This window comes from Amphibalanus amphitrite, unplaced genomic scaffold (genome assembly GCF_019059575.1).
Source record: "Amphibalanus amphitrite isolate SeventyFive unplaced genomic scaffold, NRLGWU_Aamphi_draft 000034F_arrow, whole genome shotgun sequence".
In the NCBI taxonomy this organism is placed as follows: domain Eukaryota; kingdom Metazoa; phylum Arthropoda; class Thecostraca; order Balanomorpha; family Balanidae; genus Amphibalanus; species Amphibalanus amphitrite.
In genome coordinates, this window is record NW_024881530.1 from 746,511 (window position 1) to 759,587 (window position 13,077).

General features: G+C 52.2%; 2 protein-coding genes across 20 annotated transcripts in view; one reads left to right on the forward strand and one right to left on the reverse strand.

Moving 5' to 3' along the window:
* Positions 1 to 800: 800 nt before the first annotated feature.
* LOC122369556 (coiled-coil domain-containing protein AGAP005037-like) overlaps positions 801 to 13,077 on the forward strand; it is a 107,629-nt gene continuing 95,352 nt past the window's right edge. For all 17 annotated transcript variants that reach the window (XM_043344491.1, XM_043344388.1, XM_043344427.1 and 14 more), the window contains exon 1: positions 801 to 970. The gene's annotated coding sequence lies outside the window, so the exon portion shown is untranslated. The remainder of the gene's footprint in view (positions 971 to 13,077) is intronic.
* LOC122369661 (uncharacterized protein K02A2.6-like) lies at positions 5,501 to 10,456 on the reverse strand. 3 transcript variants are annotated; one of them, XM_043344578.1, is made up of 3 exons: positions 7,487 to 10,456; positions 7,137 to 7,321; positions 5,501 to 6,812 (listed from the first exon to the last, which is right to left on the reverse strand). In XM_043344578.1, the coding sequence occupies exons 1-3, from the start codon at positions 10,064 to 10,066 to the stop codon at positions 5,786 to 5,788; spliced, it is 3,792 nt and encodes a 1,263-aa protein (XP_043200513.1). In that variant the 5' UTR covers positions 10,067 to 10,456; the 3' UTR covers positions 5,501 to 5,785. The 3 variants fall into 3 exon arrangements, with proteins under 3 accessions (XP_043200513.1, XP_043200519.1, XP_043200506.1); XM_043344584.1 differs by having other exon boundaries at positions 5,503 to 6,225; positions 6,577 to 6,812; positions 7,137 to 10,456; XM_043344571.1 differs by having other exon boundaries at positions 5,503 to 6,812; positions 7,137 to 10,456.

A 13,077-nucleotide genomic window follows, 5' to 3' on the forward strand; every position in this document is an offset into this window, starting at 1 on the left:
GCAAATACCGGTTTGGGCACTCACAACATCGAAAAATGCTTTAATTCGAAGATATGGAATTTCAAACTTGCAGTTTTCGGATTCTAAAGGGGCTAATGCATTGGAATGCCCCTTAGAATTTGTGACGTCAGCGGAGATCTAACGATTTTAAATCTTAGACTAAAACCATCGTTAACACGTGGTGGTATACGCTGCTTTGCGCGCAACGTCTGCCGCACTTTTAGGCTGCCAAATTATTGCTTCCAAATAAAGTCGCTAGTAACAGGAGAGATCCCAAAAAGTAAACAAAAGTAAAAGCCTAATATCTTGAAAACCAGTGAATATTTTTCGGTGAAATTTGGTAGATATTAGTTTTCGCTCTTTCTGAACCAAGGGACATCACTTTCATGCCAATTCATTAACTTTTTTGAAGGTGGGAGGGTCCCTTTAATGAGCAAATTTACTACGTGACTATAACTGTTGGCCATGTGTGAGGTTATCTAGAATACAAATTTAAAACAATATTAATTAGTTTGAAAACACTTGTCTTTAAACTTTAAAAACATTGTTGTTAAAACCACATTTATTGGGTTTCGTTTCCACAAGCTGTGTTATCTTAACCTCTCTCAGGCAGCCGTGAACCTCTCATTCTTCTTGTTCACGGCGCCGACAACTCAGCACAGTCACGCTTTCTCCCCTCCGGCACAACCCCGCACAACAGTCCCTGTATCCGCGGCGTCGCGCCTGACTGCCGCCGCCGCGACGGCCCGCGGGTTGTCGAAGGTCCTGCGCAGAAACGCCTCCGGGCATGAGCGGCGGCCGGTCAGTCTCAGTCGAGTGGCTCGGGGCGGCGCGAGGGGTCGGGAGAGCGGCGGCGGCGGGGGAGAGTGAGGGAGTGAGGCGCGTGTGTGACATGTGAGGAGGACGGCTTGTGGCTGGGGTCCTGTGGAGGCTGTCGAAGACTTGTCTGCCTGCCCGCCGAACAATCCGAGTAAGTTCACTACGAGTGATGATTGAAAAAGGTGGTTATGGCAAAAAATGGCACCCAGTTAATTTCTTTTTTCAAGACGAAAATAGAAAAAAATGAAATAAGGAGATTTTCTTCGCAAAGGATTTCTTGAAAATCTTTTCCAAAACTTTTAGTGAACAGAGACATAAGGGAAAGAAGGGAAGACATAGGGGAAGGTGGGGTAAGACGGCCCAGCGGGGCAAGACGGACCACCAGCCCTCCCGGCTGAACCGCTGCTGGTATCTACTGCTTTATGCACTCACTATGTTTGCTTTCCTTCGTAACAATGGCCACCTTGAGCTCATGCTGCTAGGATGCATAGCTTTTGAGTTATTGAGAAAAATGTTGTTTTTCGTCAAACCGATCTAATATAAGAGGTTTACGGGTGATTCAATTACGGCGCCTTTCTTGCATGATTAGTTTCTATTTTGCACTTAACTGTGAAGAACAAAGTTATAAACTTAATTATAGTCACACTTTAGGAAAGGCAAGGTTTTGCAATGCTGGGCTATTTGACATATACGTCATGATAATGACAGAATTTAGATTTGGGGCAAGACGGACCACTGTGGTCCATCTTACCCTGTGGTGGTCCATTGTAGGTACCATATGCAGATATGGAAAGTTCTTTTTCCAAAACATTGACACAAGTTTAAGTAAGCTAATTTTTCAGGAAGGAGTCTTTGTTGCATGTGAGCCATGCATGCAAGTGCTCAGTTAGCATGCATTCATGCCAAACGACAATCAACACACATGTTCCCAGCTTTTAGCTGCACTTCCATCACACATGAGTAAAGAATAAAGGCTCATTTTGTTATTTTACCATTCTGGTTACTTTTTCTTACAAGAGTACAGAGCAGAAGTGTAACCACACATGAACGGATAGCAGGCACTGCCGGGTGGTCCGTCTTACCCCACTTTTTTTCTTGTCTCAGTTTTTGACATGTCCCTCTTTAAGAGCATCCACCACCTAGATGTATTTAATTTGAAATTTAGTCTTTACACATATCAACAGAGGAAGGATTGAGCATTCCGAAGACTATAAATAATATGAATTACAAGAGCAGTGTAGCAAGATATGCGGCCTCAAACCTTAGCTGGTCCGTCTTACCCCACCTTCCCCTAAGGCTTAATTGAAAATGCACGCAATTTTAGGGCAACATCACATGTTTATCATATATCTCTCAAACAATATCTTTATCCTACACACAGGCCTACCTCATGACTGAAAAGGGCATCTGAAACTCCTTGTAAAAAATCCGCATTATCAAATTTAATAGCATCAGCTAACTTGTCACCAACAGTTGCTCGTCAGCCATATGGCTTCATCAATCTGTCGCCTTTTTTCTAAACCGACAATCCCCAAGGCTTATTTCATCAGCTTTTCCCCACCGTGGTTGAGTGACCTGATGACGTACATGTGACGTCATTCGACCTCGGCCACATTTCGCCCACAGTTACGACCTCTACTAAATCACTTGTCGCCATATGGAGAGCGATTTCCGACCCTGACCAGTCTCCCTCTGAGACTAACAAGTGGATCCGAGGGAGCAGCTCTGGTTAACTGTTCAGCAGCTCAGGGCAGATTTGTGGTTGAACTGCTGCACGGGCATTCCGCTGTTGGAAATAAATTGATATTAACCGTTTTCACGACGGGCTATCCGGCGAATCCACCTAATTTGACCAAATATGCACTAAATCCCTTTTACAATAAATGTTGTGGTATGACATCACAATACGAAAATACGAATATATCCATTCGTATATTTATACGAATATTTATACGAATATATCGGGACCTGTTAGAAATAAATATATTCGTATCATGAATTCATTTCGGTGTTTAAATCGAAAATAATGTCCGATTGTTGAGATATTTAAGCATCTGTGCAGCCAAAACTGATAATTTTTAAGAAACAAACTGAACCTTATAAGGTTCAGTTTGTTTGGTCAAATATATTTAACCAAATCTGCACCTAATCTGTATCAAATATGTACCAAATGGCTGTCGTGAAAACGGCTATTGCGCCGACACAATATCGTTGTTTTTACTTCGGCGTTTTCTCTTTCATAGAGTTTGATAGCGATTGCTTCTTAAAAAAAAAATGTTCACGACTTTTTATGTTCAATAATTGACTTTTCCGATCGATAGGTACAAGCTATGGGACCTCGTAAATGTTGTTTATCTTTGCTCGAAAATTATGGATCATTTATGGCGCAATTCACCTTCAATTACGAGAAAACTAAACCATAAAAATTAGACACCGAGTTTGAAATATTTCTTGGCTACCTATGTAACCTTTCCATTTCAATCATTTCCTCATCAGATCATTGAATGCCCTATCAACCTGCCAATTCACCTATAGTTAATATGTGCCTATTAAGTATTAACCCTCGCCGGCACAGGCCATTTTGCGTCCTTCGACGGCACAAGGGGGGCGGGGGGGGGGGGTACGACCCCCTCGCGTTTAGCCCCTGATCGAGCTAGAGCTTCGCGAAAAAAAAGCGAGCGTGTTGCCCGTCACGAGCGGAAGCCGATGATATCCAATTTTAAGGTCCTAGGTCATCGGATGACCTTCCAGGTCAGGTCAATGACCCGAAAATCGGGAAAATCGGGACCTGTTAGAAAGTCGTAAAGTGTGGCTGCTATGAGGTTTTCCGGGGTGCTGATCATGAATATCGTGTTAGTTTTGATCAGAGATGATGTCTTTAAGCATTTAGACCAGGTCGGGTCAGGTCAGGTGAGGTCAACCGGTAGGGGCCGTGACGGGTATTCGTAATACGTGTCAACCGCCTCTGACAGCTTCGTAACCAAAACTACTTCGTAAATGTTCAAATGGTTGCTAAATTCGAAATCAGTTCCAAACACTAGCCTCTAGAAACATGTAAAACTCGAAAAAGTGAACCGAGGTCACCAAAGGTCAATGACTTGAACGTTTGAGACCACGAAAAGCTTGCAAACGCGCGGCTAATGCGAGCTGACATACGCCGAATCGCGATTCCGGCCAAACATGGTCTTGGAAAGTAGGTCACGGGTCAAAGTTCATTTGGGTCAGGGTCATGGAATTTTCAGGGTAGGTTTAAAATTGATCAATGCGAGGGTACTGAAAGTTTCGTCGCGATCGGCCGCTTTTTACGCGAGTTATTCGCGAAAAACCTTAGCGGAGGGGTTGCATCACCCCCTCCCCCCTGTTCGGGTCATTTGCAGTTAATATCACGTGACCTGATGCTTATTGGTACCAAATGACACGTGATCTCGTTACCGAGCGTTAATAAATGTCACGTGGTATTGTTACCGAGCGTTAACAAATGTCACGTGGCTCCGTTCCAAACGCTGTCTGTACAGTGCCATGTCGGATGTGCGAGGCACGCAGTAAATGGCCGTTCGGAGTGGGAGGGAGGAGCCCAAGGTGACGAATGGTGGCATTGTGTGCCGTCCGGTCCCTGACAAGGGCGGGTGGGCCGGGGAGGGGCTGTATGTAGGCGTGTTACGGCCATTGTGGGAAGTGGATATGGGCAGTGAGACAGGAGGTAAGTACCGTATAAACAATTTTGGTGAGCCCGGTTTCATTTAGCACAAATTAACATTGTTATGGCATTGAATATATTTCAATATTCGTGGCTGTTCTGTTAGCAAAGCAGCGTGTCCCATTTCTTTTCATTTCTTCGGCGCATTCTAGCCTCTCTTCTCTGAAGGGCCCGCTCTTTTTTACTACCTGGCACGGCGAGGCGTGTTTGCTTTCATCCGTTCACACCCGGGCAGGCTGAGCTGTGTCTAACGCACCAAATCGGGCAGACCTTTGGAGCGAGCGCTCCCTTCCGCTCAGCACCTTCACCCCCCCCCCCCGCGCCTCCCGCCCAGCACCCTCATCATCCGAGGCCGGTGTTTTGCATCAGCTCTGGCCTGTCAACAATCCGCCGCCGTCGCCCAGGGCGCCGCCATCGGTCGCCGGGCCGGTCCGTCGGCCCTCTGTCGATTGAGTCGTTCGTCGTCGCCGCCGCCCGGAGTCGTTATCCTGCGTCGAGTTCGACGCGGAGACGCTTCCGGGAATCGGCGCGTGCCGAGCGAGTCGCGCATAATTGGGCGCCGGCGGGTCCGCGAAAATACCCGCACCTGCTCAGGCCGGGCGGCGGCGCCCCGAAATATGACACCCAGTGGTGGTCTCGTCACACATACGACCCTGGCTCTGTGACGTCTGACACTTGTTCAGTGACACTGGGACAATGCGTGCGTGGAATGTGCACGTACGAGGGGTGACGGTATGCATGGCAAGCTACTCTGACTCACGTATGCCGGTTCGCTTGGTGTCTGTCAGTTTGGATAGGATTTCGTCGAAAGAACAACCTTGTTTCAGCGAGAACTTTTTTTTCTAAATCACACGCTGAGTCTGATGAAGAGTCAGAGCTGTTGACAAATGTAACCTGCAAGACTTCCTTTTATGGCAATGGATACAGAATTGACTTTGTTGTATCCTCAGCACTCGCTGCTCTGCCGACCTCCGCCGTGACACTCCAGTTCTCTGGCTTGGCTCTATATTGTAACGGGACTTGACCACTTCAAGAGACACACCCAGTTCCGCCGCCCAAAACCGACTGGCCGGCGGAACAGACGAAAACACCCGACATCAACCACGCTGCCGACCGCCCGCGGCCTGACCCGGGGCGGCGGCGGCGGACAAGCGACCGGCGACCGCGACCGAAAACGGGACGAACACGTGGACGGGCCCGTATCACAAACGGAGGGGGGTACGGGCCCGTATCACAACAATCCTCCACCTTTAGAACACAAGTCAGCAATCACGACGCGCTGTAACGCGAGGGCGCCCGACGCACGCGCGTGGAACGACGGGTCCCGACAGCACCCCCAGGCGGGACGACAGGTGCTGACCCAGAGGGCACCCCCGGAGGAGCCGGCGCAGCTGCCACCGACTCGGGCAGCAGAGCGGGGTGCACCTCCGATGTAGCTGTCGCCGGAGAGGACGCGTCCTGTGCCGCCGGCGCGCCAGCACAGAGCGCCTCCAGCGCGCTCGGTGCGCGAGCAGAGTGAGCCGGCGTGGTAGTCTCCGGAACAGGCTGTGCCGGGTCGGCCTGACCCGGCACGAGGGACGGCAGCGCGCACACGCGAGGCCGGACGTGGTCCCGGTGGCGCGTGAAGATCCGTCCATCGGCCAGTTGAACGGTGCAGATCTGTCCGCCAGCAGCGGTGACGACGCCTGGCACCCATGGGGCGCCGGGGCCTGGAATCAAACATACATACACAGGATCACCAACCATGAACTGCCGGTCTGTGCAGTGCGAGTCACGCGCGTTCTTCCACGCGTGCTGTTTGAGCTCAACAGTTTCACGCAGGCTCGGCTTGCAGACATCTAAGCGGGTACGCAGTGGGCGACCGAACAACAATTCGGCTGGTGACCGACCCGTTGACGAGTGCGGGGACGTACGGTACGACAACAGGAAACGGTGCAGGCGTGTTTGCAGAGAGCCGGTCCTATTCCGAAGCGCATTTTTCACAACTTTGACCATCGCTTCAGCCTGACCATTAGATGATGGGTGCCGGGGAGGGCTGAACAAATGCTTAATGCCATTACCTTTCAAGAAGGCACTAAACTCTGACGACGCGAAGGCAGTGGCGTTGTCCGACACGAGCACCAGTGGCAGGCCGTGGCAGGCGAACGTCTGGCGGAGTCTGTCGATCGTCACTGCCGCCGACGTCGACGTGGTGATGTGCACGTCGACCCACTTGGAGTAGCTGTCGACTATGATCAGCAGCCAGTGACCGCCCTCCATCGGACCCGCGTAGTCTATATGCAGACGCTGCCAGGGCCTGCTGGGAAACAACCACGGTGAGGCGGGCACATTTGGGACGCTCCTGTGAACTTGACACTGCTGACATGACTTGACTAGCTGTTCAATCTCGCTGTCTAGCCCAGGCCACCACACACAGGCTCGCGACACACGTTTCATAGCCGAGGTGCCCGGGTGACCGTCATGAAGCATCAACATCAGTCTGGCTCTCAGAGAGGGTGGGATGAGCACACGGCAACCCCACATCACGCACCCCGCCTCTAGACTTAACTCACTTCTTCTGCGGAAGTAGTGGGACAGCTCTGCATCCGGCGGTGACTCTGGCCAGCCATTCTGAACGTACCGGTAGACGGCTGACAGCACCGGATCGCGGCGGGTGGCGATGGCGAGCTGCTGAGCAGTCACCAGGTGGGACATCTCCTCCATCAGGTTCACGACGTCGGCCGGAACGGGAAACTCTCCATCCGTGTCTGGAAGCGGCAGGCGACTGAGCCCATCCGCGTTGGCGATCTCTCGACCCGGTACAAACTGCAGGTCGAAGTCATACCCAGTCAGCGTGAGCTTCCATCGTAACACCCTGGGCGAGACAACCATTGGCAGACATTTACCAGGTGCTAGCAGGCCCAACAGCGGCTTATGGTCAGTCTTAATCACAAACTTCCGACCATATACATACTGATGATACTTGCTCACCCCGAAGATGATCGCGAGCGCCTCACGGTCGAGCTGGCTGTAGTTGCGCTCGGCTGGCGTCAGACTGCGGCTCGCGAAGGCGATGGGCTGGTCCGCACCAGTCTGCGGATCCGGATGGCTGAGCACGGCGGCTACTCCGTACGGGCTGGCATCTGCCGTGAGGACGAGCGGCTTGTCTTGCTGGTAGTGCACCAGCACTGGAGCGACAGCGAGCAGGTCCTTCGTCTCCTGAAACGAAACCTTTTGCCTCTCTCCCCAAGCCCATTTCACATCTTTCTTCTCTAGCTCATACATCGGTGCGGCGACAGTAGACAGGCGGGGAAGGAAGCGGCTATAATACTGCACCAGACCCAGGAATGCGCGCAGCTCCTGCAGGGACGCTGGTTCTCGGGCTTCCGAGACGGCACGTACCTTCTCAGCGGACGGTCTGATGCCGGCGGCTGTGATCCGGTGGCCCAGATACTGCACCTCGTCTGCTACCCAGACCGTTTTCTCAGCGTTGATCTTGAGACCAGCAGCGGCGAGACGTCTCAGAACCTCACGGACGTTCGCAAGATGCTCTGCGGGAGTGCGTCCGGTTACGCAGATGTCGTCCAGGTAGATGGCGGTATGCGGAATGCCGGCCAGCAGGTTCTCCATCTCCCTCTGGAACACGGCTACCGCGGACTTGATTCCGAAGACCAGCCGCGTAGCCTGGAACAGACCTTTGTGCGTACTGACCGTGGTGAACTTGCGGCTCTGCTCATCCAATTCGAGCTGCAAGTATGCCTCCTTGAGATCAATTTTGGTAAACTTTGCACCACCAGACAGCACAGCAAACAACTCCTCCACCCGAGGCAACGGATACGTTTCCAGGGCAGAAGCGACATTTACAGTCAGGTCGTAGCTGCCGCACAGCCTGATGGACCCATCCCTCTTCTTAACCGGAACAATGGGCGCGGCCCACTGGGATGTGGTGACAGGTTCGAGGATGCCCAACTTGACTTGCCTTTCTAACTCCTCCTCAATCTGACCTTTCAGAGCCAAAGGTGGTGGGCGGTGCTTGTAGAAGCGCGGCTTGCTGTCGTCCACCTGCAGCGATACTTGTCTGGGCGTGTACTTGCCGAGACCAGGGCTGAACAGCTCCGGGAACGTCGGCACGAGCTTCCGTAGCTCGTTCTCCAGATCCAGGCCAGGGACTGCAACATAGTCAACACGTGCGGCGCCGCCAAACAGTGCTGGCCAGTCCAGCCTGATCGTGGCCAACCAGTCCCGACCCATCAAGGTAGGACCGTCATTGTCAACAATGATGAGGGGCAGACGGGCTGACTGGTCACGATAGGCGACAACAACTTGAGCTACACCAGCTACAGGGACCTCTTCACCTGTGTAGGTGTACAGACGGCGACGGTAGGGCGCTAGATCTGGGACCGACTGGAGAAACGCTTTCTCAAACACTGCACGGCTCATCATGGAACAGCTGGCACCAGTGTCCACCTCCATTGTAACGGGGCTACCGTTCAGGGACACTTCAACATGCAGTGGTTGAACGGATCCAGATGACCTCACCGTGAACAGAAGATCAGCAGACACCTCTGTGGCGGGAGGGCTGCTACCAGAGACGTAATGGGCGCGGCGCTGGCGCGACGGTCGGCTGGCGGCGGGCTGAGGCTGAGCCGGGCGCTGGCTGCTCTGAGCTGGGCGGTTCTGGCAGGCGACACGCGTGTGACCCGGCCTCTGGCATCTGTAACAGATCTGGTCACGGAACGGGCAGACGTCCTGACCATGACGGCGGCTGAGACAGCGAGAGCAGGACTGGTTTCCTGACTGTGCTGTCCCCTGGAGAGGTCGCGATGCTGGAGACGATGCTGAAGCTGACGGCGCTCGAGACTGTCCTCTCCTCCGGCTTGGCTCGGCTTGACGGGCTCGCTGGGGGCATGCAGCACGCGAATGGCCCACACGGTGACAAGCGAAACATTCTCGTGTGCGATACGGACATGCCGAAGCATCATGAGTCGTGGAGAGACAGCGATGGCACGGCGCGGTCACATACTGTACAGCTGCAGTCGACCGGTTCAAATCCTCTAGCTGAGAGCGAGTGGTTTCAAAGTGACGAGCTATTTCGAGGGCTTGTGCCAGAGTCAAGTCAGGTTTATCAAAAAATTTCCTCTGCAGCTCAGTGGACCTGGCGTGAGCTACAGCACACTGAAGAACAGTTTGCTCCAACAGAACATAGTCAAACTGGCATCTGTCTGCCTGAAGACGGAGACGGGTGACAAATGCCTCGAATGACTCACCGTCTTTTCTGTAGATGTCATGAAGAACAGACCTCTCATACGTCGCGTTGACTCGTGGCTGGTAGTACGCCTGAAGCTTGGCGGTGAGGACTTGGTACTCTGTGGCGGCGTCATCCAGTTCCGGAGGCTGCGGCAATGTGCGAACAACGTCTTGAATTTCAAGTCCGAGAAAGGTGAGAACAGTGGCACTTTTTCTTTGATTAGAAGTAATGCCAGATGCAATCATATAATACTCCACACCGCGCAACCAACGATCAAAATTTTCTCCGGGCTGATATGGTGGCGGCACAGGCAGAGAAGACATGTCGATAAAATTACTCCTGGCTTCAACGGACTTTACTTGAATGGCAGGCAACAGTAAACATCAATACATTGCACTTGCTATAGCAAACTTGATTTATCGACAATCACTTGAGTCAGACCATGCAAAGGCATACAACAATAAAAACAGAAAATGGGGTATACCACGTCCCTCGTCGCCAATTTGTTGTATCCTCAGCACTCGCTGCTCTGCCGACCTCCGCCGTGACACTCCAGTTCTCTGGCTTGGCTCTATATTGTAACGGGACTTGACCACTTCAAGAGACACACCCAGTTCCGCCGCCCAAAACCGACTGGCCGGCGGAACAGACGAAAACACCCGACATCAACCACGCTGCCGACCGCCCGCGGCCTGACCCGGGGCGGCGGCGGCGGACAAACGACCGGCGACCGCGACCGAAAACGGGACGAACACGTGGACGGGCCCGTATCACAAACGGAGGGGGGTACGGGCCCGTATCACAACAGACTTTGACACAAAAAATGCGCAAAAGAAGAAGACAAAAGGTAGGTATTAATGTGGCGATCTGAAAGACATCCACTATTCGAATGCGATCATGAAAACGTGGAGCTTGCGACGACGGCTAAACATCAAACAGTATATTCTATAAGAATAACGCGACATCCCACGGAAAAAAAACGACATCCCTCGGTCCAGTTGCTGGTTTGTGACCACAGTCTATAATCGGCATGAGTGTCACATCTCATTCAGCAGACCACTGGAGATGAAAGGCGTCTCGGATGTGTCCAGGGGTGGCGCTCCGTCATCTAAGGCACGTGATTCGGCTGCCAACAGAGCGCTGACGGTGCTCGTTCTACAGGGCAGACAGAATCCGGTCACTGAGTACTTTGAAAGTCTTTTGTGCTAGCTTTCAGGAGAAATTCTTTAGAAGTGTGAAGAACAACCGCGAGATAGGACTTAGGACTCTCGTTGATGATACGATAGACCTACCGGCTCGCGCGATGACCGGCGTATTGTAGAGGAGCTTGGAGATAAGGTCCAAATCAATCATTGATAGACTTGAAAGTAGAATTCGAAGGTCATAAAAGTAGCTTAAGCTGCTAAATTCGGAATTCGCTTGAATGGTCAATCCAGTAGGGTGTCGATAGCAACAAAGAAATACCATCCTGCTCTTTGGCGCCAATGATTCAGTCGCATGGTTGCTACCACAGGTGGCAAGGTTTTCACACTCCCCTCTCCTTGGCTCCTCTGTTCCTCCCACCTCCCGTCGGCCACCCCCGCTGACTATTTCTGTCACTCTCCGGTCATACTCCTGGCCGACTCCGGCATGTCTGTCAGACTGACAGGCGGCTGAGGGTGTCCGAGGGGCATCTATGACAGGTGGGAGCACTGCCAGCACTTTTCGGCGCCAGTGGTCGGCATCTTACCCCCGCCGGACCTTGGTCAATATGAATACGATTGTTTCCGATGAGAGCTTCGGCAGGGTTTACTGAAGCTAGGTTGATGTAGCGGCGGCTGCCGCAAGCTGTGGTGTCTTGTGATCATTCACAATATCGTCTTCTCCGAAAAAGAGTTCCAAACAGAAAACACGATTTGTATCATGTTACTCGCATGTCGCATCCGGCACCAAAACAAGCATCGAAACAAATTGATGGCATCAAAGCATTTGGCGACGAGATATTCGCAAAGCGAGAGCAGGCAGGTATGCGTACCTACAATATTGTATAGGTATATACACCATGCGCACACAATGAGTAAAAACTTTATAAATGGAGCCAGTATGAGATAGGTAAGCAAACGCCACGCCGCTTTGGTAAATACGATACGCTTAAAAAAACATGGGGTTCGGAGACATTGCTCTGCTAGGCCTGTGATTGGCGCTGTGATCCCGACTCCACCGACATTTGTGACCCAGATAATCAAATTAAGTAGTTTGCTGCATTTAATGCGTGCCTCTCCAACCAATCAAGATCACTGGACATCCTTTCTCTCACACTTAAACCACTAATTTAGCTACGGGAAGAACCACCTACAGTCTCCACTTGTGAGTCACCGCAGCGAGCGAGAACGCCTCTGACTCAGCACCGTCATCGAGCCCGGCCTCTGCCAACCCGTCACGGTTCAGCGCATTTCTCGGCACAACTGACCGCATTTCTCGGCACCACCCGTCCCCTCCGTCGGTCGCGACGCCTCTGACGCACCGAGCGTCGCCCTCGACGATGGCCGTTCCGGCGACGTTCCGCGGATCGACAGACGAGTGGGGAGAGGGGAGGAGGAGGTGGTCACTGCTCACTGGGGAGTGTCCGATAATCGGTCCGACAGTGAGGTCGAACAACTCGTTAAAGGTCTCTGCTCAGCTTCGACCGATACTCAGTCTTCGCACGGGGTAGTCTGCTCCCATTCTCCATAGGGGAGCAGGCTACCCCGTGCACCCAAACCGCTTGACCGTAGCATTCTCCCAGTATCACTATCACAACCCGCTCTGCTCCTCGTCTCCCTCTTTGCAGTCTTCCACTGCACTATCCATCTTACGTTTTTACCACTTACTTCCAGCTCAAATATTTATAACCCCCTCATTTCTAGGACTGTTTCTCACATCTGTCAATTAATACGGCACTCTTTCCCATGAACCTTTTCCCCTTGTCAGACTGTCTTCATCATCATCATTTCACTCATCATTCTCTCAACAACATGCTCTTTTTAAATCGTGACTCTTGTCCTTCCCACACGCTCTTCCCATTTTCTCTTTCTCACCACACTTACGACAACATTTCTAAACCCCCTCTTCCATCGATCTCCTCCGGTTTCCCCCACTCCCAATACTCTCTCTACCACTCTCCTGCTCTCTGCCCACTCCCACCTCTCTCCCCACCGCTCTCCTGCCCTCTCCTCCCTGCCTCCTCCGTCGTTCTGCCCTGGCCTCCTCCGGGCTGTGGCGGCGCAGTGCGTGTGTTGTCTGTGATAATACGGCGGCAGGCCGGGCCATTGTCTGTGGTAATGTGGGCCAGCAGACGGGCAGTTTCTGCGTGGCA

Coding starts and splice junctions, on each gene's coding strand:
- LOC122369661 (XM_043344571.1), bottom strand. CDS start 10,066: ATGTCTTCTCTGCCTGTGCCGCCACCATATCAGCCCGGAGAAAATTTT. Junction 6,813..7,136: donor GTGCTGTCAGCCGTCTACCG/GTACGTTCAGAA, acceptor GTTTCCCAGCAG/GCCCTGGCAGCGTCTGCATA.